General features: G+C 46.7%; 1 protein-coding gene across 1 annotated transcript in view; it reads left to right on the top strand.

The window, feature by feature from the left end:
• The window catches only part of ARID3A (AT-rich interaction domain 3A), an 83,730-nt gene that overhangs the window by 40,894 nt on the left and 14,966 nt on the right, over window positions 1–27,870 (top strand). The window contains exons 5-6 of the mRNA XM_044453431.1: window positions 11,248–11,320; window positions 16,955–17,138. Of these exons, the coding sequence (XP_044309366.1) occupies window positions 11,248–11,320; window positions 16,955–17,138 (257 nt within the window). The remainder of the gene's footprint in view (window positions 1–11,247; window positions 11,321–16,954; window positions 17,139–27,870) is intronic.

The following is a 27,870-nucleotide window of genomic DNA, read 5'->3' on the forward strand; positions in this document are numbered from 1 at the left end:
TGCAGGACACCACATCACAGCATCCCACTCAATATTACGACTTGATACACCTCCTCCTATATATCGTCAGCTGGAATAAGATAATCCTCCGCAACAAGAAAGGTTTTGACCTGTCCTGAATGTGTTTTCGTTCCAATAAATCTCTTTTAAAAACTCTCCTTGTTGTAGTGATCTTTCTTTTCTAACCTTTTTATCACATTTTGATGCAAGTTTACGCTGGGACAAAAAAAGCACACAATTCCCAGCATGCCCTGAACCAGCTGGGCATTCTGGGAGTTGTAGGGCCTTTTTCGGTCTAAACTGGTATAGGATTGCGGCTGATGAACCCTTGCTAATTGTAGCGGCCGTACACCAGACGCTCAGGCATTGTGTTGACCTTCAGACTGCTGCTGCAGAGGTGGGTTCTCTTTTTGCTGTTGTCATGTGCAGTGGTGCCTTTGAGGTGCTGTGTGTATAGTGGGGTCGGGGAAAGCACCAAGTGGGGCACCCCCTCATGCAAGGGGTTCCCACCCCTTTTAGATGCAGAAATGTTTGCATGCCTCATCAGTGGCATCAGGATGCATGTTATTCAGTGTAAATGTTTGCTTTGGACTCTGCTCTGTCTCTTTGATGTGGGATCGTCTAATTTGGCCAGCTGTTGCATTGGGATGGAGCCTGTGCATCTTTTAGCCACATGTTCTGTCAGTGTTGCTTCTTTTGTGGAGGAGTTACTATAAAGTTACATCTATAATAAGATAACTTTTGTACTAATGTCCATGTTTTTAAAAATGATCGGCCTGCATCGTGAAAATTGCCAAATAGAAGGGAGCAAACCTGATGAGTCCTTTGAAAAGACTGGCATTGCCACACAGGGAGGATAAAAGCTACTTCCCATGAAATAATGGATTGACGGCCCTGAGATGCGCTCAATATTTGAACAGGTGCCGTATGGACAGCTTAAAATAGAGATTTATTTAGACATTTGGTCTGCTTTGGCTGAAGGCTTTGCATAACTACTAGAAAGTTTTCTGCATCACGTAGAAAGCCGTGTATGTATGTTTTAAGAAGGGAATGAATTTAATGCGCACAGGCCGATGAGCACAGTCTTGGGCAGGGAGGAGTCCCAGTGACTAGTGGGTTGTTAGGCCATGCAAATCTCCAGATTAGATTTGCATTCAGCAGCAAAGACCTATACCTTACAACCTTTTGACAGGTGCCGAACGTATGAAAGATTTGGCCAGCAAAAGTTTCTTGTACCCACTAAGGCAATTACACTTGCTTAAAGTGTGTATAATGCTTTCCAGAGAAGCCCTATCAAGGCAAACGTTATCTCCTGATTCCAGAAGTGTGTGTCTGACCGACTCATCAATTGTCCCAAAACAGCACAGTTCAAGCAGTTGCAAGACCCCGGTTCTCTTACAGGACTGGCATAGCCCTCCTCCTTGTGTTGCTGGCCCCCTGGTCTTCTTGCCCATTTCTGTTCCTTTCCATGCCATCCCGTACCAATTCTGTTCTGTCCCTAATTGGAAACGGCCATTGTGGCGCAGTGGTTGAGAGCACAGGCTGGGGACTCAGGAGATCCGTGTTCCCACTCAGCCATGCGGCCCACTGGGGGACTTCAGGCCTGTAAGATACCTTCCGCTGGTCCTACCTTGTAGGGTTGTTGTAGTGCAGATCAAGTGGGAGGAGGAGAGCCAGAGAGGTGTAGAGGTTAAGAGCGCAGGCTGGGGACTCAGGAGATCCTTGTTCTAGTCCCTGCTCAGCCGCGGAGCCCATGGGAGGCGGGGGGGGGGGACATCAGGCCTGTAGCAGCGTCTCAGCTGAGCCTACCTTGCAGAGTTGTTGTTGTGCTGATAAAGTGGAGAGAATGAGAACCAGTGCAGTGTAGCGGCCAAGAGCACAGGCCGGGGACTCAGGAGATTCGTGTTCCAGTCCCCGCTCTGCCCCGGAGCCCACTGGGATCTTCAGGCCTGTAAGATACCTTCAGCTGGGCCTACCTTGCAGGGTTGATGTAGTGCAGATAAAGTGGGTAGGAGGGGAGCCAGAGTGATGCAGAGGCTGAGGGCGCAGGCTGGGGACTCAGGCTATCTGGCTTGTAGCCACGCTCATTTATGGACCCCGCTGGGTGTCTGCAGGCCATTTGCAGGCTCTCAGCTGAGCCTACCTTGCAGGGTTGAAGTAGTGCCAATAAAATGGAGAGGAGGAGAGCCAGTGCAGTGTAGTGGTTGAGAGCGCAGGCTGGGGACTCGGGAGATCCGTGTTCCAGTCCCCGCTCAGGCACAGAGCCCCCCGGGGACTTCAGGGCTGTCACAGACTCTCAGCTGAGCCCACCTGGCAGGGTTGTTGTGTAGATTAAATAGAGAGGAAGAGAGCCAGTGCAGCATAGTGGTTAAGATCACAGACTGGGTACTCAGAAGACCCATGTTCCAGTTCCCGTTCAGCCATGGGGCCCACTGGGGGATTTTGGGCCTGTAAGAAACCTTCAGCTGAGTCTACCTGGCAGGGTTGTTGTAGTGCAGATAAAGTGAAGAGGAGGAGAGCCAGAGCCGTGTAGCAGTTGAGAGCGCAGGCTGGGGACTCGGGAGATCCGTGTTCCAGTCCCCGCTCAGCCACGGGGGGACTTCAGGCCTGTCACGCACTCTCAGCTGAGCCCACCTGGCAGGGTGGTTGCCCCCACTTTTTAATTTTTTTGCAGAAAAAAATAAAAACATAAATACATACAACTGAAATACAAGTATATACCATTCAAAATATATCAAGAATATAAGCACATGAAAACCAACTAATGAATAAGAATAACAAGACTGTTCACCCCCCCAGAGACCAATTATCACCTCCATTTTATTTCCTATATTATAACAACTGTATATAATATACTTCAGTTTTACCCCCATCCCCTCCAGAAATTCATATATTGTTCAACAGCTTTATACCCTTTACCTTCCATCTTCCCATGTTTCATTACATTTTACTTCTATTATCCCTTTTTTTAATTTTTATTTCTGTTGCCGATTTATCATTAACTGCCATATTTCATTGTACCACCAATTCTGTTTCCACTATTTAGCTACCACTAACCTGGCTGCCATTATCAAATTTACAATCAGTTCTTAACTTCATTTATGTTTTGTTTTTCAGTCAACAGCAATAGCACAATTCTTGGTGACATTTCCAAATTTATATTTAGAATTTCTCTAATTTCATTAAATGCCATAATCCAAATATTTTCTATATTATCACAATCGCACCACATATGTTTGTAAGTTCCCAATCTCTTTCCCACATCTCCAACAAATAGTAGCATATTTATTATCAATTTGGTTTAACTTAACTGGTGTTAAATACCATCTCCATATCACTTTATATCCATGTTCTTTAAATCTAACTGACATATTCTTATATACTCATCTATTCCAAATATTCTTCCAAGCCTTGCCTTTATTTCACCTACATCCGATCCCAAATTAATTTTAAGCTTTTTGTCTGATCCCCTAATTCTATTAATATTCTATATATTTTAGCAATTCTTCCTTTATCTGTATATTCTTCCTTAAACTCACAATAATTTCAAATTTTGTTGTTTTTCTTCCTCTTTAGATTTTTCCTCCATCTTTATCCATTTTTCTAATTGTATTAACCAGTTTAATTTGGCCTCTGCCAATGAATTCCTTAATTGTGTTATATTTTTATCTTATTTTTCCAATCTTCCCATTTCTGTATTTGATTATTTTTAGTTTATTAATCCAATCCTTTTTTTTTTAGCCGAGAATGCACTGAGGGGGGGTGTTACTTATTGTATAATTTAGTACTTATTTATTTTATTAATTCTGTACTTATTTATATGTTGTGAGCCGCCCCGAGGCTTTGTTGCGATGGGGCGGCATAGAAATGTTTTAAATAAATAAATAAAATAACATTCTCTTTTTGGGACGTTCTCTTTTTCAACCACTGGTGTTAACGGAGAAATTCCCAGCATTAACTGCGGTCTCCATTTTCCCCATACTTCCATCATATTTTTTGAAAAGGGATTTTGAATTGTCTTAATCTTTCAAGTGCCATGCTTTGCTTTGCTTGTTTTTCCTCCAGCTTAAATTTTACTTTATCTTTTGTGTGTGTGTGTGTGTGCGAGTGGGTTTTTGTGTGGGAGAACTGGTCGGGTGAGAGGAACTGCAGGACAGACAAGGCAGGGGACCAAGGTCAGGTTTCGGAAGGGATACTGATGGCAGGCAAGGAGACGGCCTGGGCGGGAGTCGCGGTGTTGCTGCTGCTGCGGCAGCTGCGACATGTCCGCCCTTCTCCCCCAGGAGAGGCAGGGAGACACTCGCCCTCGGTGCAGGATGGTGACCCTGCTAGAAGAGAGGGTGAGGTGCCTGAGGGCCGAGAGAGCCCTCCAGGCCCCCGCGGAGCAGCCCCCCTCTGGACAGAGGGTCGAGGGGGCACAGGAGGAGCAGCCGGGGAGGCACGGAGGCACATCACCCGCAGGAGGGGAGCCCAGCACGGCCTCCTCCTTCCCTGGCGCCGACCTGGAGCTGGGAGCAGGTTCTCTCCGCTTGGGGAGGCTGGGGCTGAGGAGGCCTGGGGGACCAGCAGGACCCCCAGCCTGGGACGTCAGGCGGCAAGGGGGTCGCTGCAGGAGAGGCGAGAGCCAGGACACGGCCGCCCACCAGCACCAGGAAGACACAGCGGGGGGTGATTGTTGTTGGGGACTCCCTGCTGAGAGGCACTGAGGCCACCCCGACCTGGAGACAAGGGAGGTCCTCTAGACGATACCTCTAGTCAGTAAGGTGGGGAGGCGGTGGAGAGGCCGCCATGGATGCGAAAGGAGGTGGTAAGAGGGATCGGACGCAAGAGGAACCTCCGTAGGAAATGGGTACTGGGGCAAATAGACAAAAGGTATACCGGGAGGAGGAGGCCCGTTGCAGAAGGATTCTTCACAAGGCTAAGGCTGATTATGAGCTGAGACTTGCCAAGAATATCAAGAGCAACAAAAAGGGCTTCTTTCAGCATATAAATAGCAAGAGGAAGGGGAGACAAGTGGTGGGACCACTAAATAAGGAGGAAGGAGATCCAGTGACTGATACGAGGGAACAGGCACAGATGCTAAATGACTGTTTTGCCTCTGTGTTCTCCCCAAAGCAGGACGGGGGAGATCCGCATAGGAGATTAGATGAGGCCGGGGACTTAGGGGCACAGATTAGAGTCACCCCCCTTGAAGTCGAGGGGCTCCTCAGGGCATTGGACATTACAAAGGCGCCAGGCCCTGCCGGCTTACACCCGAGAGTACCTAGAGAGTTGGCAGGGGTTCTCTCACGCCCGCTGGCCTCCATTTTTGAGGCCTCGTGGAGAACGGGTGAAGTTCCAGAGGACTGGAGGGTGGCATCAGTGGTCCCAATTTTTAGAAAGGGTAGTAGAAGGGACATGGGGAATTACAGACCGGTTAGCCTTACATCCATTGTAGGGAAAACAATGGAAAGGCTCATAACAGAGAGAGATCTAGTGATGCTAGACAGGGAAGGGAGGCTGGCGGCCACACAACACGGCTTCCGCAAAAACAGGTCCTGCCAGACAAACCTTGTGAATTCTACGACAAGTTTTCGAGGTGGCTGGATGGAGGGGATGCAGTGGATGTGGTTTCCCTGGATTTCAGCAAGGCCTTTGGCAAAGTGCCCCATGATATCCTGGTGGAGAAACTGAGGAGTTTTGGGATGGACCAAAGCACTGTCCGATGGATTAGGGCATGGTTGACGGACCGAAAGCAGAGGGTAACCATTAGTGGGGAATCATCGGAATGGTGGCCAGTGACAAGCGGGGTCCCCCAGGGCTCTGTCCTGGGGCTGATCCTGTTCAATCTTTTCATCAATGACATGGAAGAAGGGGTGACCAGTCTCTGATCAAATTTGCAGATGACACTAAAACTGGAGCAGTGGCCACAACTGAGGAGCAGGTACTCCAGATCCAAAAGGCTCTGGACAGACTATGGACATGGGCAGGAGACAACAGGATGGCGTTCAATGTGGATAAGTGCAAGGTCTTGCACTTGGGGCATAGGAATGGGTGTCATGGGTACAGGTTGGGGGACAAGTGGCTGGAGAGCAGCGCTTGTGAAAGGGACCTCGGGGTGCTGGTCGACTGCAGGCTGAACATGAGCCAGCCGTGTGATGCGGTGGTCAGGAGGGCGAACGCCACCCTTGGTTGCATAGCCAGAAGTGTGGCTTCTAGATCAAAAGGGGTGTTACTACCACTCTATATGACTCTGGTGCACCCGCAACTGGAGTATTGTGCTCAGTTCTGGGCCCCTCATTACAGGAAGGACATAGCCAGGTTGGAATCGGTGCAGTGAAGGGCCACAAGGTTGGTGGCCGGTTTGCAGGGGAAGCCGTATGAGGAGAGACTGAGGGAACTGGGTCTCTTCAGCCTGGAGAAGGGGAGACTCAGAGGGGAAATGTTGGCGACATGCAGGTGTGTGAGGCGGTGTCACACGGAGGTGGGTAGAGACCTGTTCTCGTTGGAGCAAAGCTCAGGGAACCCAGGTTCAGTTTAGATGCCAGGAAGCACTTCCTGACAGTCGGGACCCTGAGGGTGTGCAATGGGCTTCCCCGGGAGCGGGTTCAGGCCCCATCGTGCGGGTGTTCAAGGACAGGCTGGACGTCCACATGGTGGGCATGTCGTGAGTGGAGCCAGCTGGAGCCGGGGGTCAGACTAGATGGTCCGGGAGAACCCCCTCTTCTGACTCGCTCTGTTTCTATGTTTCTATCTTTTTATCTCCTTTTTAAAGCAGTACAGTGGTACCTCGGCTCACGGACTCTTCAGTTCATGACCAAATCGGGTCACAAGCAGAAATTTCATTTAAAAAATTCCTCGGATCATAAGCTCCGCATTGGGTGCTGATCACGATCGCACCCATCTCCCCACAAGCACGCCCACGATCGTGCCCAACTTCCCATTGATTAAGAAAAATAGTTACAGAACGGGGTAACCTGATTTGCATTGAACCTTATGGGGAAATTTGACTTGCCTCACAACCAATTTGGGCCACGACCAGAGTCCTGGAACGGATTAAGTTCGTGAGCCGAGATACCACTACATGTCTCTAGATTATCACCTCCTTCCCTTAATTCTTTTAATTCAATATCACTCCATATTAGTTCTTTACTTTGGGCTATAATACTTGGAACTAATTGAATTGCATCCCAATAGTTTCTAACATCTGGAATACCCAACCCTCCTTTTTTGTGATTCATAGCATAGTACTTTACTTATTCTTGCTCTCTTCCCTCCATTACAATAAACCTGCAATAACTTCTGTATTTCCTTTATTTCTTGATCAAGAAATTTGATTGGAATCATCCAAAACAAAAAATTAATCTTTGGCAGAATTTTCTTTTTTGTTACTGCTGTTCTTCCAAACCATGATAATTTTACATTTTCCTATTTTATCTTTTATATCCTTCTTTAACTTTTCATAATCTTTCTTCTTTAGTTCTTGACTATTTTTTGGAATGTCATTTCCTAAGTATCTAATACTATCTACTATTTTTAATTTATACTTTTAATATATCCAGTTTTTCACTACTATGATTATACAATATCATTTCTGATTTTTCCCAATTTACTTGCAACCCGCTATATTTTCCAAATACCTTTAAATGTGAATATATTCTCTCTATAGTGTTTATTGGATCTGGAAATGTCAACAGTGTATCATCTGCAAATAAATTAAATTAAATTTACTGACATAGTGCAATTCCTACTATCTCTATATCATTTCTAATTGCATTTGCCAGTACTTTCATCATTAAGGCATATAATATTGGGGAAAAGGGCAAACCTTTTGTCATTCCTCGGCTTAAGGTTATTATTTCTGTAATACTATAGTTTACAATTCTTTTTGCCGATTTTCTTAATATAATTGATTTATTACTTTCTTAAATGTTGTTCCAAATCCCCTCTTTTCTGTTAAAATGTTCATTGTTGGCCATTCCACACAATGGAAAGCTTTAAATATATCTAATGCTAATATACTTGCCTTTAAATTTTGCTTCTCTATGTAATTGTTAATATGTAATACTCTCCTTACTACAACTGACATTTGTTGACCTCTTATAAACCCACATTGATCATTCCTTATATATTTATCTATAAATGTATTCAATTATTTACCAATATTGCTATAAAAATCTTAGCATCTTGATTAATAAGAGATATCGGTGTATAAGCTTCAGGGTTTGTAAGGTCTTTATTAGGTTTTGCTTTCAATACTATCATGGATTGTTTCCAAGAACTTGGAATTGTTTCCCCTTCCATTATTTTATTAAACATCATTTTTATCTTAGGGACTAGTGATTTTTTGAAATTTTTATAAAATTCAACACCCCATCCTTCAGATCCTAGTGCTTTAACTATTTTCAATTTAATAATCACTTCCAATATCTCTTCTATTTGAGTTACCATAATTTCTTTATGCCCTTCTCGAATTTTACATTTTAATTCATTTTCTATATATATCTGACTTCCTTTCAAATCTATTTCACTTCCCATATATAACTTTTTGAAAAACCTTTGAAAGATTACAAGTTTCTCATTCACCATGTTACATCTTTCCCCTTTTTCGTTCTTTATCACTCCAGTTAAGCTTTTTGCCTTTTTGACTTGTGTGACTCTGGCCAGCATTTTAGAATTTTTATTATTACTTTCATAAAACTCTCTTTTCAAATAAATTAGATTTCTTTGAACTTGTTCTATTTCAGCATTTTGTAACTCTTTTCTTTTAGCTGTTAATTCTAATGTAAATTTGTTTTCTCTGCTTTCTATATACTTTTTCTCTAGTTCTTTAATTTCCTCTCCTAACCTTACTATATGTTGCTCTTTTTGTTTTTATATTGTATGAATATTTTATTTCTAACCCTCTCACCACTGCTTTCATTGTATCCCATATGACACTTATATTACTTCCTCCTTTTTCATTTATTTCCCATATTTCTTTTAGTTCTTTTTCCATTTTTTCTAAGATCTTCTCATTTTTAAAAAACCTTAAATCTATTCTCCACCCATCTGTCTATAATCTCATTTTATTTCCATTTTGTTTTCATTGCATTGGCTGATATTTTAATTACTTCTATATGTGCGTTTACTATTTTAGACAATATTTCTGGTGTTACACATATATAATGTATTCTTGTAAAATTTTTATGCCTCTTTGAATAATTCTGTTTACCATGTAATTCGCTCCAAGCATCTTTTAATCTATTTCTGTTGATAAATCTACTTAAATCTGTGTTGTTATATTTTATATCTACACTTGATAAGTTGGATTTGGCTTTTTCTTTATCTATAACCATATTATAATCACCCACTGTTATCATATATCCTCTTTTTATATCATCTATTTCTTTATACACCTTATTATAAAACTATCTTCGATTTGTATTACGTGCATATAAATTAGCAAAAGTGACCTCTTGTCCATATATCAAACCTTGTATTATAAGAAATCTCCCCGTATGATCACTTATTATAACTTTTATTTTAAATTCACATTTTTTGCTATCCCATATGCTTTATGATATACATCTGCTCATTATAGTTTTAATACGTTCACTTCATCTTTCTTTTGAAGTGTTTCTTGTAAAAATATACCACCTGCTTTCTCATTATGAATAGATTTTCCAGTTCTAGCTCATTTATATTTTTCTCCCAAGCCGTTTTAATTTCGTAACATTATCGTCAATGTTTTTCCAATTTTTTTGATACATCAAATACTCTTTTTGGTCTCCATATGTGACTAAATAAACACTCCAACAAAAACTTAACAACACAATTGTACATACCCCATACTAATCATTTTCCCCAACCACATTGCCTACCACATGCATATATAGGAAACCCCCTACCCATCCTCTGCAGTTTTCCCCTTCCATCCCTTCGGGTTTCCAAGAGGCGGGGGGGGGGGAGCCACGCTCATTCATGGACCCCTCCAGGTGTCTGCAGGCCAGTCTCAGGCCCTCAGCTGGGCCCGCCTGGCAGGGTTGTTGTGTAGATTAAATGGAGAGAAAGAGAGCCAGTGCAGCGTAGCGGTTAAGATCACAGGCATAGGCTCAGCCATGGGGCCCACTGGGGGACTTCAGGTCCATAAGATACGTTCAGCTGGTCCTACCTTGCAGGGTTGATGTAGTGCAGAAAAAGTGGGAGGGGAAGAGCCAGAGTGGTGTAGTGGTTAAGAGTACAGGCTGGGGACTCAGGAGATCCATGTTCCAGTCCCGGCTCAACCAGGGAGCCCACAGGGGGATTTCAGTCCTGTCACAGACTCTCAGCTGAGCCTACCTTGCAGGGTTGTTGTGGGGATAAGGTGAAGAGGAGGAGAACCTGTGCAGTGTAGCAGTTAAGAGTGCAGGCCGGGTACCCAGGAGATCTGTGTTCCAGCCTCCGCTCAGCCATGGAGCCCACTGGGAGACAGCAGACGTGTAACAGTCTCGGTTGAGCCTACCTTGCAGGGTTGTTGTACTGCAGCTAAACCCACTGGGTGACTTCAGGCCAGTCACAGATTCTTAGCTGTGCCTTCCCTGCAAGAACGCGCATTGCACAAGCAGCGACGAATGGTTTTAGAAACACGGAATGATGGAGAAATACAGCCATGGTTTCGCTCCGCTTGCGCACTCCCTTGAAAGAGTAGCTTTTTGTTTCAGTGTGGCCAGCGAGGAAAGTGCCGGAGGGCCTCGAGGGCGTTCAGGAGAGTTCTTTCCCTGTGCCGAGCTGCTGACCTCTTGGTTTCAGTAGCCACAGGGAAGTCTCGTTAGGCTTGAGGGATAGAAACCATGCCTCTTCATTCTTAAAAGGGCTTGTACCCAGGCCAGGGTTAGGGTGTTTCACATTCTCTACCAGGGCAGCTGAGCTCCCGCGAAAATCTCTTTGCTCTTGTGCACACACATGCATGCAGTTAAGTCTAGAAACTTGCTTTGGCTCTTTTCCAGACAGAAGCCTTGCGATCTTAAGGCATTTGTTTGATGCCACTAAAAAGGCTGCTAAAGATTAGTTAAGGGCTACTTAGCACTGCCACAGCTCTTCACTTGCTCCTCACAATTCCAAGGAAATGTGTGTGTGTGTGTGGGGGGGGGCGCACTACAAGCTACCCATCGAATTTGGCAATGCTGCGTCTGGCCCCTTCCCCTGAAGCAAATGCTGTGGTGTTTGGCCCATGTTAAATCAGTGCCGGTTTGGTTTTGCTGTTGTCATTTCCTAAAATTTCTTGCTTGCTCTCTTCTCTTCCTGCAGCTCTATGAACTTGACGGGGACCCGAAGAGAAAAGAATTCCTTGATGACCTTTTCAGTTTTATGCAGAAGCGAGGTAAGCCCCCTTCCTATGCTTGTCCCGTCAGTCTGTCAAGACAGTCTTTAAAGAAGCACTGAGCTCTGCAGTTTGGAACAGACTTCGAGATGGAACAGCATCTCAGCAGTTAATTGGTGCATCCTTACTCATTCTTGGTTTTAGTCAGATATGCTCAGGTGGTTGATCTATTCCAGTTAGCAAAATTGGGTCGCTGGGACCAGGAAGAGAAGATGTTTCGTGCCCTTAGACTTTTTGCTTCCCAGAGCAAGGCCTGAAGTCAAAGGAGAGGTGCCTGCATGGGCACCAGTAGGTTTCTGGCTTGTCTGGTTGCCTCCCACCCCCAAGATGTGGGGGGAACGAAGGCATCGAGGGCAACAAATGCCTTGAGGTGATGCCAGCTGACAGACTCTGCCTGTTTACAGAGGTGAAGAGGGGAGAGATTTGCGTTAAGTCAAGGAATCCGATTTGGGTGGGCGGGCGGGGAAAGCTTTGGCGGCCTTCCTGCATGGCAGACGAACTCTCCTCCTGTGGCCGAGGGGGTGGCAGGGAAAGGAAATTGCAGGATGCACCGGCAGTTTTAATACCCTCATGGGGATCCGCCACCCAGTCCCCAGCCACTTGAGTGAACAATGCTGGCGTGGCCAGCTTTTTCTCTTTTCTTGTGCAAGCTTTAGTCCTCTTTGGAAAGGGAAGGAAAGAGGGAGGATGCCCCAGGGCTTGGTGTGTGTGTGTGGGGGGGGGGGCGAAGAGTCCTGCAGAAGGGGCAAAGTGTTTTCAAAGCAGGAAATGGCTGCAGAGCTAGGCAGTTGGGATCTCCGGAGGAGTCGGGCCTCCATGCAGTTAAACCGCATGGAAAGAAGGGGAAATGGCTCACAACAGCTCAGAGGGTTTCTGAGTCACTGAAGAGCAAGAAGATTGGCGGGGAATGTCTAAAAATCAGAGATTCTTTTTCCCGCTTCCCAGTCCAGCTCCTGAAATGAAAAACATGCCTTGAACTGGAGGAGGAGATGACGCCCAGCCTTGCACCTTGTTTCCTAGAGGCCATTTTGTCTTCAGTCTTTTGCAGGACTAGAGCCAGGGATGCCTAGTGGTTAGAGCATGGGGCTGGGACTCAGGTGATCCAGGTTCTAATCCCTGCTCGGCCATGGAACCCACTGGCAGACTTCGGGCCATCCACAGGCTCTCAGTCCAGCGTACCTCACAGGGTTGTTGTGGGGATAAGAATGAGGAGAATGTTGCAAGCTGCTCTGATTTCATTGTAGGGAAAAGGGGGATAAAAATCAAATAAATAATCAGTATGTTCATTATATGAGCCTTGCACCCACTTAAAAATATTTCAGAACGGGCTTCCCAAAATATGTTGGGGAATTGGTGGCGTTATGTGTTGTAGTCAGTAAGTGCCTTCCACAGCTGGCCTCTGCTTTCAGAATTTGCTGAAACCCAGCAATAAACATTGCTTTGCCAGCCTGCCGAGATACTGTGCCAGTCCAGCACTGTGAGCTTCAGTTTGGCGTTCTGCCTTTCTCTGTGTTTCTAAGGCTGACGGGACGCTAGGCACGGGCGGAATACACCAGGGATTCGGTTCAGCTCTCTGCATGAAAATTGCTTGTTCCTACCTGACCTGCAAGCAAGCAAGTTGAGTGGTGTTGACCTGCAATTTTGCCTACCGACAATGCAGCAACAGCGCCAAATTAAAACCTGGGGGCATTTTGAAGAAAACAGTTGGGGTGAACAGTAGGACTGAGTTGCCTCCTCTTCCACCCCCCCGCACCCCAAACTCTAGCTTCCCTTGGTGGGTTTCTTTAGGATAATTGCTCTGTGCAGATGTGAGAATGGTGTAGTGCAGGTTCCACCTGCTACCTGCTCAGCTGTCCCCCAGCAATAATGTGTGTGGGTGTGGAGCAGCTCCATTTCACAGATGGTTCAACTGAGGCCCAAAGGAAGCACTCCTGCTAGGGTCAGAGGGGCTACCTCTCCAGTCCAGATAAGGTTTTGAACCCATGAGGTGGGGCTACACCAACCTTGGTAGAACAGCACCACTTATAATCGGGTTGGTTCCGCACTTGTGTTTCCTTTCGGTTTTAAGGAAGCCGTAAATCAATAAGGAGCGATATCTGCAAGAGGGGAAAGGGGCAGGGTTGGGGAAGTGAAGGAATGTCCTTTGTTTTGCTGTTCTTCCTCATTCAAAGCAGGTTTGCCTGTTTGGAGAGCTTTCGCTTTTCTCTCTCCCAGCCCCGCTTAAACCCACACTCATTCCCTGGTCTGTCCATCCCTCTGGGCTGGGCTCCATCCCTCTCCAATGCTGTTGCAATTTCAGAGGCCTTCAAGGGAGCGACATGCTGACCTCCTGGACTTGCTTCCACAGGAGACCTGCTCGAGAAAGTGGATGGACCTTGGGCCACAGGGGTGATGGTGGAGAAATACACTTTTTCTAGTTCCCGTCATGGTCACAGAGTGGGCCTCAAGATCGCCTTAATCTGTGTCCAGCCATGTCTGTTTAGATGCTTTCAGCTACATCTGGGTTCTAGCCATTGCTTGGCTGCTCTTTCATTCATGACTCAGAATTTATTTATTACAAACAATTGTATCCCGTCCTTCTGACAAGCCCTCAGGATGGCATACATAATATAAAATTAGAATAATTTTTAGAATAATTAATTAGAATTCCAGGAAGCCAAGGTGCCTCTTTAGCAGGAGTGTAGATCCTTGGGCCTGGAGACCAAGAATGGCATGCTTGGAGTCCCCTATCTGGTCTTTTGAAATTCCCTAGCCCTTGGCTCCATGCCTTTCTTTTGACAGCAGACCATATGGCCATTTCCTATTCTCAAAGACTGAAATCTCCTAAGACTTCACTTCCAGAAATATTCTTGAAGCTCAGCTTGCTCTTCAGGATGAAAGAAGCTTGCAGACACTCATGTCCCACTTGGTTGAGAACATGAGAGTCCTCTTATAGACAGCCCAGGTCATCTGCTGATTCCAGGAATATCAACAGGTGTCTTACCAGGTCAAAACAGTGGGAAAAAGTCATCTGGAAAGGTTCCAGGTCCACTGATCTCCAGGGCAAGTTATGAAAAGGAGACCTCACCCTCAAAGGAGTCCAAAGCATTTTGCAGTCCAGACCCCGTCCCGTTATTATCCGTCCATTGCAACAGAGTGCTACTCCATCCCCAGAAGTTTTACTCCATCCATTTTCCCCAAGAAGATCTGCTTTCATTTTAAGGCCATCACGTTTCTGGAGCTCATGATCACTCCGAAGTGTGTGAGGAAGGCGAGGCCAGAGGAAGGGTTGAATCAGATGACTTGCAGGGCTTCTGCGTGACACCCAGAATTAATCACCAAGCCAACTGCATCGTCTGTGGAATTTCCCTTCCGTTTTTTTCTGAACTCAGATTACTATTCTTTAGTAAGAGCAGACAAAGCAAAAGCTGCCGCCCTAAACACATTGTGAACATTTCAGGGCAAACTTTTCAGTGCAGACGCTCTACAACCATAATACTGTAATGGTGAGCCTTGTTCTCCCTCTCTTTTGGGGGATTCCTATAACTAGAGGAAACAGGAATGGACAACCAGAGGAGGTAGTTTTGAAATACCCTTTTTAAAATAGCCCAACCTGCATCAAATGTCCCAAGGAGTTGCTTGGCAGACTCTGGCCAAAATCTTTAGATAAATTGGTAGACACATTTATTCATACTGAGATTAGCTTGGGATTATTGGCAGCTGGCTGTTCCTGAATTCACATTCCCATCAGTTTTCCCTCTGCCCATAAGCAACAGGATCTGTTTGGTATTGTTAGGGGTCCTTTTAGGGGTCCTAAAACTATGGCCCGAGGGCCACATACAGTCCACCGAGGTCATTTACCCGGCCCGCCTCAGAGCTTTCGGACTTGTTTGGAGAAAATGATCTCCGAATGAGTCTGAAAGCTCTGAGCCGGCACAGGCGTTCTCTGAAAGTCTTCCGGAGACTAGTGGAGAGCCGACGACCGTGGCAATTTGTGACATCTCTGTTCAATTGCACGTGCGGCGACTCTCTCTGCTAGCTCTGGCACACTCCTGCTGCTGCGCCGGCCTTGCCAGCCTGAATTGCACACGCGCCGGCTCTTCCCCGTGTTGCACGCATGCGTTGTCCCTGAATACAGAAGAGAGGAGCAAGAAAACAGAAGAGAGGCACGAATATGGAACCGGACATTGACCATCTCATTAGCCAAAAGCAGGCCCATGCTTCCCATTGAAATACTAAAAAGTTTGTGTTGATTGAAATTGTTCTTCATTTTAAATACTGTATTGTTTTTTCCTGGGTTTTTTTTTTTTTTTTGCACTGGAAAGAAGATATGTGCTGTGTGCATAGGAATTCATTCATATTTTTTTCAAACGATAGTCCGCCCCCTCAACAGTCTGAGGGACAGTGAACTGGCCCCATTTGATAAGTTTGAGGACCCCTGGTTTAGACCCTGGACCACATTGTCTTTAGATACCTGGCTGCATTCCTTCAGCTGTAAATTGCACGACTGCCATTTCTCTCTCACCTTGCCCTCCTGCAGTTCCTTGCATTGAAGCTGCTTTTCCATTACTGTCTTTAGAGAGTGAAAAAACGAAAACCGAAATGCTTTTCCAAAGGCAGCACAGGCAAGCAAGCACTCACAAACTCTGGACATGTAAAGTTTCCATTTTGTTAACCCCTGATCCTGGTACTGCTTGCACGCCTTGAAATACAATGGGAGTTTTCTGCTTTTGTCCTCATGCGACTGGACTTGGGAATAAATACCCTTTTGTTGTAGGAAAAGGATAACTCATTACATAAAGTAAAAAGCCGTCCCGAGATGCTAGGGGCGGACAGGTTAGAAAAGCTTTCAATAAATAAATGTTCTTCTTTTATTTATGTGTGAATTGTCCTCAGATATTTATATAAAGGACGGCATACAAAAGCTCTAAATAAATAAATTGTATTTCTGAAGCGCTAAATTAATTAATTAATTAATTAAGTGCGTTTCTGCCCTGACCAGGAGTGAAAGCCCCCCTTGGGGAGGCCACAACAGTTAAAATCATAAGATACAGCTAAAAACATTCAAAAGTTTTAAAAGACAATGTAAACCCAGAGTAGAATGAGTGTCTGTAGCAACGTTCAGGTCTGCTGCCCAAGCCCTGGCACGATTCATAATATAAGCCCTACCCCTAAAATAAGCCCCGGTTAAGATCGTCAGCCAGACAGATGCATTTAGTATGTCTGTTGCAACACAATTCAGGGCCTGGAGAGCTATGACAGTGTTACAGAAGAAGATGTCATGACTGTATTTGCATAAATGTAGATTTTTGTACATGAATAAATGTAGATTGTTGTACATGAAAAAATAAGACATCACCTGAAAATAAGCCCTAGTGCATCTTTTGGAGCAAAAACTAATACAAGACCTGGTCTTATTTTCAGGGAAACACGGTATTTAATGCAGGCTAAGAAGGGCTTTTACTAGACCTCTTTGCACTGCCTGTCATCTCTTCGCTCTGTTGATGATCATTTAGTCCCTTGAAGTGGCAGATGGACCTTGAGATGTAGCTTCTCCCTGCCAGAGTTTTCGCATGTGCATGTGAGTTGCCTCGTCAGTCCCATGCGGATCCCCGGATGTTTCTGTCCAACCTTTTGCTCTCTCTCTGCTTGCAGGGACTCCGGTAAACCGAATCCCCATCATGGCCAAGCAAGTGCTGGACCTCTACATGTTGTACATCCTGGTCACGGAGAAAGGCGGCCTGGTGGAGGTGATTAACAAGAAGCTGTGGCGGGAGATCACGAAGGGGCTGAACCTGCCCACCTCGATCACCAGTGCGGCCTTCACGCTCCGCACGCAGTAAGTCCCGGAACAGCGTCATGCAGACTCGGAGGAGGGCTGGGAACACCCCTGTGGTCATGGGGCTGCAGCTGCCGAGCCCGGGCAGTGTGGCTGGGAGGGAAAGCACAGGGAGCACAGTTAGATCTGGTGGAAGACGGCCCGGAGTGGAGCATATGGAAGGAGTGGCCTTTCCTCCTCATCCCATCCGGGAAAAGCTTGGCACAACTGGGCAGGGAAATACTAGTGAAGAACATGATAGTTATAGGTTTCAATGAATTTACAACACTGCAGTGTTTTCACAGACCAACGCGTGGCTTGTTGTTGTTAGTCGAACTTCATGCTGGACCCATCATGACCCATGGACAACATTCCTCCCGGCTCTCCTGTCCTCCACCATCCCCGGAGTCCACCCAAGCTCACACCCACCACCCCAGTGACCCCATCCAGCCACCTCATCCTCTGCCGTCCCCTTCTCCTTTTGCCTTCCATTGTTCCCAGCATGAAGGTCTTCTCCAGGGAGTCCTTCCTTTTCATTAGGGGGCCACAGTATCTGAGCTTCCGTCTCAGTATCTGGCCTTCTGAAGAGCAGTCAGGGTTGATCTCCTCTAGGACTGACCGGTTTGATCGCCTTGCAGTCCAAGGGACTCGCAGGAGTCTCCTCCAGCACCACAATCCAAAGGCCTCAATCCTTTGGCGCTCAGCCTTCCTTATGGTCCAGCTTTCACAGCCATACATTGCAACTGGGAAAACCATAGCCTTGACTATATGCACTTTTGTTGGCAGGGTGATATCTCCGCTTTTTAATGTGCTGTCTAGATTTGCCATAGCTTTCCTCCCAAGGAGCAAGTGTCTTTTAATTTCTTAGCTGCAGTCACCATCTGCAGGTATCTTGGAGCCCAAGAAACTAAAATCTGTCTCTCCCTCCATTTCTTCACCTGCCATTTTCCAGGAAGTGATATGACCAGATGCCATGATCCTAGGTTTTATTTTATGTTGAAATTCAGACCAACTGTTGCGCTCTCCTCTCCTGTCCGCATCACGATGCTCATTAGTTTCCTCTTCAATCTCTGCCACTGGAGTGGCTTCGTCATGTAATTTCAGGGCACACGAGGTTGTGGACATTTCTCTCAGTAATCTTAATTTCCACTTGAGATCCATCTGGCCTGGCCTTCCACGTGATGTGCTCTATATATAAGTTAAGTAGGCAGGGGGCTAATATACAGCCTTGCCGAACTCCTTTCCCAGTTTTGAACCAATCAGTCATTCCATTCCAGTTCTCAGTGCTTGGCCCACATAGAGGTTTCTCAAGAGACAAAATGATGTATCATCTTTTAAAGAACTTGCCCCACTTTGTGATCCCCAAAATCAAAGTCTTTAGCATAGTCTATGAAGCAGAAGTCGATGTTTTTCTGGAACCCCTAGGTTTCTCCATGATCCAGCGTATGTTGGCAACTTGATTTCTAGTTGCTCTGCCTCTTCGGAACCCTGCCTGTACTCCTGGAAGTTCTCGGTCCACAAACTGCTGGGGCCCAGCTTGTAGGGTTTTGAGCATCACTTTGCTAGCATGTGAAATGAGTGCAGTGGTGTGGTAGTTTGAACATTCTTTAGCATTGCCCTTTTTTGGAATAGGAATGTAAACTGACCTTTTCTAATCCTGTGGCTACTGTTGAGTTTTCCAAGTTGGCTGGCATATTGAGTGTAGCACTTTAACTGCATCGCCTTTTAGGATTTTGAATAGCTCAGTTGGAATACTGTCACCTCCACTAGCTTTGTTGTTGCTAAGACTTCCTAGGGCCCATTTGACTTCACACCCCAGGATGTCCACGCTTCTGTGATTTTTGCTGGGTTTGGTTCCAGTTATTTCATATCACCTTGATGGCCTTTGGACAACCAAGCGAGTGGAGAAACGTTAATGATATTAACAATACCATTACATCATAAAATAAAGACAACACATTCCCAGGCTCATAAGAAACAGACTCATTGCTTCTCATTCAGCTTAATTCAATTGTCGAGGTACACAGCATGTGCATTGTTCTTGTATGTTCACACACACAGGGGAACATGGAATCATAGAATAGTAGAGTTGGAAGGGGTCACAGAGGCCATCAAGTCCATCCCCTTGCTGTTGCAGGACACCAGTTTACACTATCCCATTCGGAGGACTGCCCAGTTTCCTTTTGAATGGCTCTAGTGTGGGAAAGCCCTCACCTCTCCAGGCAGCTGGTCCCACTCTTGTATTCCCCTGACAGTGAGGAAGCTTTTCCTGATGTCCAGCCTAAATCTGGATTGTAGCAACTTGACTAGATTCTTCCGTGTCCTACACTCTGGCATCAGCAAGAAGAGATCTTGATCTTCCTCTTTGCGACAGCCTTTGAGGGACTTACAGAGGGGTATCAGGTGCCCCCCAGCCTTCTCAAGGCTGAACATGCCCAGTTCTCTCAGCCTCTCCTCACAGGGCAGTATTTCCAAACTCTGCATCGTTTTTGTTGCCCTCCTGAACCTGAACCAGCCTGAACCTGGGTTGCCACAACTTGAGTTGATTATTCTGCATCCTGCACTCTGGCATTAGCAAGAAGAGATCTTGACCTCCCTCTTTGTGACAGCCTTTGAGGGACTTAGGGAGAGGAAGCTTGTCTCCCCTCAGTCTTCTCTTCCCAAGGCTGAACTTGCCCAGTTCCCTCAGCCTCTCCTCACAGGGCAGTGTTTCCAAGCCCTGGATCATTTTTGTTGCCCTCCGCTGGACCCTTTCTAATTTACCTGCATCTTTCTTAGATCTTGGTGCCCAGAACTGGACACAGTATTCCAGGTGAGGTCTGACTAGTGAGGGCAACTACTCCTTCTCGTGATCTGGAAGTAATACTTCGGTTAATGCATCCCAAAATAGCACTTGCCCCTTTGGTGGCTGCATCACATTGTTGGCTCATGTTTAGCCTGTTGTCCACAATTACTCCAAGATCATTTTCTTTGTCAGTTCTGTTGAGCCATGTGTTCCCCATCTTGTATTGATGCCTTTGGTTTCTTTTTCCTAGGCGAAGAACTTGGCACTTGTCCTTATTGAATCTCATTCTGTTGCCTTCAGCCCAGTGTTCAAGTTTGTCAAGTTTATCAAGATCGCCCTGGATCTTCATTCTGTCTTTGGACGTTTGCTATTCTACCCAGTTTTGTATCATCTGCAGATTTGATTATCTTTCCTTGTACTTCCTCATCTAAATCTTTAATGCAGATGTTGAAGAGCAATGGGTCCAGGAGAGAACCCCATGGCACCCCTCCTGTTGCCTCCATCCAATTTCAGGAGGTGCCATTGAGGAGCAAGCTTTGTGTCCAATTGAGCAGCCAATGCTCGATCCATCTCCTGGTGTTTCCATCTAGTCCAGTTTCTGCTAATTTGCTTAGCAGGATGTTGTGTGGTGCTATGTCAAATGCTTTGCTAAAGTCTAGGTAGATTCTTTCCACAATGTCCTGTTTGTCCACTGGGGAGGATACCCAGTTGAAATTTCAGATTAAATTAGTCTGAGAGGATTTCTGTTTGATAAGCCTATGCTGGCTGCTATTAATCACTATATTTCCTTCAAGATGCTTGCAGATGGATTTTTAAAGAATTTGCTACAGAATTTTTCCAGGAACTGATGTCAAACTAACTGGTCTATAGTTCCCAGGTTCATCTTTTCCCCTTTTTGAAGACAGGGGCAACATGAGCCCTTCTCCAGTCATCTGGCGCTTCTCCTGTTTTCCAGGAGTGATCAAAGATAATAGCCAGTGCTTCTGAGAGTTCTTGCGCTAGCTCTTGTATGACTCTCGCCTGGAGGTGATCGGGCTTTGAACGTGTTTCTTCCACCTGGGTCTTCCTTGACCATTTGTCTGTCCATCCTGGACTGCCATCTCTTATTGGGAAAATGGATTCCAACTTGCCTCTGGCCTGCACAGATTCTGAGAAGTTGCAGTTCAACAATGGGATGTTTTATTTCTCTGAGATGGCCACACCCACTGCCCCAGTGACCCCACCCAGCCACCTCATCCTCTGCCGTCCCCTTCTCCTTTTGCCATCAATTGTTCCCAGCACCAGGCTCTTCTCCAGGGAGTCCTTCCTTCTCCTCTGGTGGCCAAAGTATTTGAGGTTCATCTTCAGGATCTGGCCTTCTAGAGAGCAGTCAGGGTTGATCTCCTCTAGGACTGACCGGTTTGATCACCTTGTGGTCCAAGAGACTCGCAGGAATCTTCTCCAGCATCGCAATTCAGAGACTTCAATTCCTCAGTGCTCAGCCTTCCTTATAGACCAATTCTCACAGCAATACTTACTTACTTACTTACTTACTTACTTACTTACTTACTTACTTTATTTATTTATTTATTTATTTGAACATTTCTATCCCGCCCTTGCTGAAGTCTTGGGGCAGCTTACAACACAATAAAATACAATAAAATACAAAAATAACAATATAAAATTAAAATTAACAATGTAAAATAAATAAAAAATATAAAAAATAAAAGAAGTCGCCCTGGCCAGATAAATAAGCAAATTGTTAACAATTAAAATGACGTTTAAATAAAAAGGTCTTCATCTGGCGCCGAAAAACAAATAACAACAGCACCAAGTGGATCTCTCTGGGGAGCGCATTCCATAGATTGGGTGCCACCACAGAGAAAGCCCTCCTCCAAGTACCCACCCTCCTAATTTCTTTCATGGAGGGTTCCCGGAGAAGGGCCTCTCCTGCAGATCTCAAGGGGCGGGCGGGCGGGCATATATGGATGTAAGCGCTCCTTCAGGTAACCAGGACCCAAGCCGTTCAGGGCTTTATAGGTCATAACCAACATCTTGAATTGTGCCCGGACTTCAATGGGAAGCCAGTGAAGCTGACGGAGGACTGGAGTCATGTGAACATAATGCCCCGTCCCCGTCAGCAACCTGGCAGCTCTATTTTGAACTAATTGAAGTATCTGGACCGTCTTCAAGGGAAGCCCCACGTAAAGCGCGTTACAGAAGTCAAGGCGGGAAGTCACCAGCGCGTGTGTCACCATCACCAGGCAGTCGTACTCCAGGTAGGGGTGCAGCTGATTAATCAGCCGAAGCTGAAGGAAAGCGCTCCTCGCCACCGCTGTTACCTGAGCTTCCAATGAAAGCTCCGGGTCGATGAGCACTCCCAAGCTGCGGACCTTGTCCCTAAGAGGGAGTGCAACCCCATTCAGGACCAGGTCAAATCCACCCTCTCCGAAGCCCGATCCGCCAATCAACAGGACCTCCGTCTTGTCTGGATTGAGCTTCAGTTTATTGGCTCTCATCCAGCCCATTACCTCGGCCAAGCACTGGTTCAGCACAGCCACTGCCTCACCTGGATTAGTGGAAAACGAGAGGTAGAGCTGGGTATCATCAGCGTACTGATGACTCTGCAGCCCACACCTCCTGATGACCTCTCCCAGCGGTTTCATGTAGATGTTAAACAGCAAGGGGGACAAAATGGACCCCTGTGGTACTCCATGGCATAGCTGCCATGGCGCAGAGCCATAATCCCCCAGCACTACCTTCTGGAATCGGCCGTTGAGATAGGAGCGGAACCACTGCAAAGCAGTGCCTCCGACCCCCAATCCCGCTAGCCTATCCAGAAGGATATCATGGTCGATGGTATCAAAAGCCGCTGAGAGGTCCAGAAGAACCAACAGGGACGCACTCCCCCTGTCCTTCTCCCTACACAGGTCATCGTACAGTGCAACCAAGGCAGATTCAGTACCGTACCCAGGTCTGAAGCCGGACTGAAATGGGTCCAGGTAATCCGTTTCATCCAAGAGTGCTTGGAGTTGTCCTGCCACCACCCGCTCTAACACCTTGCCCAGAAACGGGATGTTGGCCACTGGTCTATAGTTAGTGGTCATCTCTGGATCCAGTGATGCTTTCTTCAGGACCGGTCGGACTACCGCCTCCTTTAAAGGGGCGGGCACCCGACCCTCCCTCAGAGAAGCGTTAACCACTTCCAAGATCCAGGTCCCAATCCCGTGCTTGGAATTATTTATTAACCAAGACGGGCAAGGGTCCAATAGGCAAGTGGTGGGACGTACTTGTCCAAGCACCTTGTCCACATCATTGGGCCGCAATAACTGAAATTCATCCAATAATTCTGGACCAGATGGCAGCATTGGCGTCTCCCCAGAAACCTCTAATTCATTAGTGGTGTCCAGCTCATGACGACTCTGAGCGATTTTCTCCCTGAAATGCCTGGCAAAGTCGTCACAGCGGGCCTTTGAGGGTGGAACCGGATCTTCCTTAGGACCCAGGCGAACCAGGCCTTGCACCACTCGAAAAAGCTCCGCCGGACAGCATTGTGAGGAGGCAATGGAAGTGGAAAAGAATTTCTTTTTCGCCGCCTCCACCGCCACAGCATAGGCCCGATAATGGGCTCTCAAGTGTGTTCGGTCAGATTCATTCCCTGATTTCCTCCACCTATGCTCTAGCCGTCTCCCAACCTGCTTCATCGCCCGCAATTCAGGTGTATACCAAGGGGAAGAGCGGGCTCTGCCCGGTGGGAGAGGACACTTAGGAGCGATCATGTCCACAGCCCTGGTCATCTCCTCGTTCCACAGTTCGACCAGAGCCTCAACAGGAGCACCAGTCTTGTCAGCCGGAAACTCCCCCAGGGCTTTCAGGAATCCATCCGGATCCATCCGGCTCCGGGGGCGGACCCACACAATCAGATCTGCACCCTTACAGAGGGAGAGGCTGTTCTCGAGCACAAATCTCACCAGGAAGTGATCTGACCATGACAGGGGAGTCAAACATAAATTCCTCACCCTCAGGTCACCCTCTTCCTGCCCCATCGAGAAAACCAGGTCCAGCGTGTGTCCCCGTTCATGGGTCAGGCCAATGACATGTTGAGACAGCCCCATGGCCGTCATGGAGGCCATGAAGTCCTGAGCCGCCCCAGTCAGACCAGACTCGGCATGGAGATTGAAGTCCCCCAGGACCAACATCCTGGGGGTCCTCAACACCAGGTCCGAGATGATCTCCATCAGCTCAGGCAGGGAGACTGTTGGGCAGAAGGGTGCACGGTACACCAACAGAATCCCCAATCTGTCTCGGTCGCCCAACACCAAGTAGAGGCACTCCAGTCCTGGCCTCGAAGGGACCAGAAGTCCCATGAGGGAGATGGAGGCTCGGTAAACTAAAGCAACCCCCCCTCCCCTCCAGGCGTGAATGGTGCTGGACCAGATACCTGGGTGGGCACATTTGAGAGAGGGCGACATCCCCTCCCTCTCCCGCCCAGGTCTCCGTTATGCAAGCCAGGTCGGCCCCCTCCTCCACAATCAAGTCATGGATGAGGGAAGATTTATTGTGGACTGACCTGGCATTAAGCAGCAGCACCGTCAGGCCCAAGGGGCGGTTGACAAGTCTACCTGGCACCCTCTGGCTGGAGGAAGAACCAGAAAGAGGGACAGGTGTCAGCCATCTGTCCCTCCTTCTTCTACGCGGACACGTTAAGCCCCCACCGCTGTAACGTCTGTTGCCCGTGACCATGCCAATGGTAGCGCCCGCGCTCTCCCCCGGAAACATAAACGTCGACCTGGCCAGGGACGACTCCATAAAACAGATTAAAACAGAATAAAATTATAAAAGCAGTTAAGAAAAAAAAAACTCCCCCTTCCCTAACATTCAACGGTAGGTGGGCCAATTTCAACAAAAGCCCCTGGCCAGCCCAGCCCCCCGCTCGGCCCCCGAACGGTTCCCAAACAAACGGCGCCCTTTGGCCGCCGGCGCCCTTTGGCCGCCGGCGCCCTTTGGCCACCGGCGCTTTGAGGCCGCAGGGCGCTTCCGAAGCCCCGCCCGGTCCCACACGCTCTCACCTGTGCGGGGGGGCGGGGCAACCCAAACCGGACCTGCGTCCTGGCCGGTGGTACTGGCCTCCTCTTGTTGTTGTTAGTCGCAAAGTCGTGCCCCACCCATCACGACCCCATGGACAACATTCCTCCACGCTCCATCCCCCGGGGTCCACCCAAGCCCACACCCACCGCCCCAGGGACCCCATCCAGCCACCTCATCCTCTGCCGCCCCCTTCTTCTTTTGCCATCAACTGTTCCCAGCATCATGCTCCTCTGCAGGGAGTCCTTCCTTCTCATTAGGTGGCCAATGTCTTGGAGTTTCGTCTTCACTATCTGGCCTTCTAAAGAGCAGTCAGGGTTGCTCTCCTCTAGGACTGACCAGTTTGATCGCCTTGTGGTCCAAGGGACTCGCAGGAGTCTCCTCCAGCACCACAATCCAAAGGCCTCAATCCTTCGGCGCTCGGCCTTCCTTATAGACCAATTCTCACAGCCATACATTGTTGTTGTTAGTCGCAAAGTCATGCCCCACCCATCCCAACCCCATTGACAACATTCTTCCAGGCCTTTCTGTCCTCCACCATTCCCAGAATCCACCTAAGCTCACATCTACTGCCCCAGTGGCTCCATCCAGCCGCGTCCCCTTCTTCTTTTGTCGTCAGTCGTTCCCAGCAAGGTCTTCTCCAGGGAGTTCAGTGTGGCTTGTACCCAGTTAATTATGAACAGGATTGGAGCCTAGATTGGGTATCTGAATTTGGATTGTGTCTCTCTACATCATTGTTTTCACTGTTTAAATGTATTCATATTTTTAAATAAGTTTTATTTAAAATTGAAATTATAATCCTAAAAAAAAACCAAAGAAAAAACTAAAAACAACATCCATCATCAAAAACGTCAGGCCCGCTGGGTCAGCCCCCACACCCTTCTTTTTTCATTTATGGTAACTTAAAAACATATTTAAATCTGTGCAAAGTTCCATTTCTCTAGCCCATAATAAAAAGAGCCCCAAGTTTGATAGAAGTCAGTATCTTCCTTCTCCTTCAGTGGTAATGTATTCAGAAAGGGGGGTGTTTGCAGTATACCCACACAGTTTGGGAAGAAACATGCACCCCTCCCCCCAGGCACATGTGCACACATAGGTAAAATGGTCATTCAGGGGAGTGGGAAACAAGGCTGGCCTTTTTCCTTCCCTTCCCCCACCTTATTCACCCCCCCCCCCCCCCCCAATCAAGGCTAAAGTTAATTAGTCTGGGATTCAGAGGACCAGGTGGCTGAAGGGGATTTGGGGTGGAAAGCAATTGTGGGTTAGAGAAGTGAGAGGAAGGTTTTTCCAAGGAGCTGGCAGACCTGGTGTTTTGCTTTTGTTTCAAGGAGTAATTATTCTATTTATTTATGTTCTGCTCCCTGCACTGGAGTTCCAGGTAGCTCACAGAATTATAAAATAGGTAATGAAACCATGAATACAAACATACAAAAGGTTAAAATATTATTAAATCAGCTAGAATATTAAAATTTGTATGAAATACAAACAGCAGGAAAGGCAGGAGACGCAACGGAGCAAGTCCTTGCACGCAGAAGGTAAGAAAAGTCTGCGTTTTACTCCAAACACGTCTGGGCGTCTGGCTGGTAATACTAGCCCAGAAGAAGCCAGCATGCTGAAGAAAGGCATTTTGCTGCAAGGGTTGCAGAGCAATCCGGGTTGACTGCAGGGAAGGCCAGTTTTGCCCTTGCTTCGGGGCCATGTCTCCCTCCTCTGTGGACTTTCCTTTCCTTGGGTAGAGAAGGGAACTGACTCCACCCAGCTGCCACTGGGACACACGCCACTCTGGATATTACATAATTTCAGTCCGGATCAATTAATGACTTGGGGATTGGTAAAACCGTTTGCATTGGACTTGGATTATTTAAAGATATAAATGGTCCTTTTCATAAAAGCAGGGCTAAGGGAGGGACGCAGGACGCTTCCATGCGGTTCATTTTGCTCAGTGGTATTGAGCCAGCCCCTCCAATAAAGGAACAAACGTTTATTTATCTACATGTATTTATAGGCTGCATATAATTGCCGAGGCCTTCCCAGGTGGCTTACAATACATAAAACATTAAGAGAGTAAAACACATTAAAAGCAATTAAAACATAATGAATTAGACATCTATAAAAGTAATTAAAATGGGTCACAGCATGCAGGCTAAATGTTAAAATTTCCTAAGACAGTAAGTCTTTCTGAAAGGAGAATAGAGATGGCGCCAGGCGGATTTCCCTGGGGAGGGAGTTCCAGAGATGGGGGCAGCAGCGGAAAAGGCCCTGCGCCCGGTTGCCACTCCTCTCATCTCCACAAGAGCTTGTGGTTCTCACAGAAGGGCTTCCTGGGCTGATCTAAGGGGGCGGGAAGGTGTATATGGGTGCAGACGGTCCTTTGGATAGCCGAGCCACAAGCCATTTAGGGTTTCTTTATTTATTTAAAATACTTCTACCCTGTCCTATACGAAAATCATCCCAGAATGGCTTACAATAATTAAAACAATATTTTAATTATTTAAAACTTTTATATGCCATCCCTTATGCATAGCATCTCAGGATGGCTTACAATCCGTAAAAATCAAAATGCAATAAAACCATCTATACCATTATAATAAATGACGTATAACCAATGAAAATAAATTAAATAAATTTGACTGTTATTATTATTATTAGAACATTTCTATGCCACCCCTTGCTGAAGCCTCGGGGTGGCTTACAACACAATAAAATACAATAAAATACAAAAATAACAATATAAAATTAAAATTAACAATATAAAATAAATAAAAAATATATAACATTAAAGATAGGTATTCAAAGATAGGCTGGACATGCACGTGGTGGGCATGTTGCGAGCGGAGCCGGTGGGAGCTGGGGGTCAGACTAGATGGCCTGGGAGGCCCCTTCTGACTCGCTCTGTTTCTGTTT

This window comes from Varanus komodoensis, unplaced genomic scaffold, assembly GCF_004798865.1.
Source record: "Varanus komodoensis strain SLA01 unplaced genomic scaffold, ASM479886v1 scaffold79, whole genome shotgun sequence".
Classification (NCBI taxonomy): domain Eukaryota; kingdom Metazoa; phylum Chordata; class Lepidosauria; order Squamata; family Varanidae; genus Varanus; species Varanus komodoensis.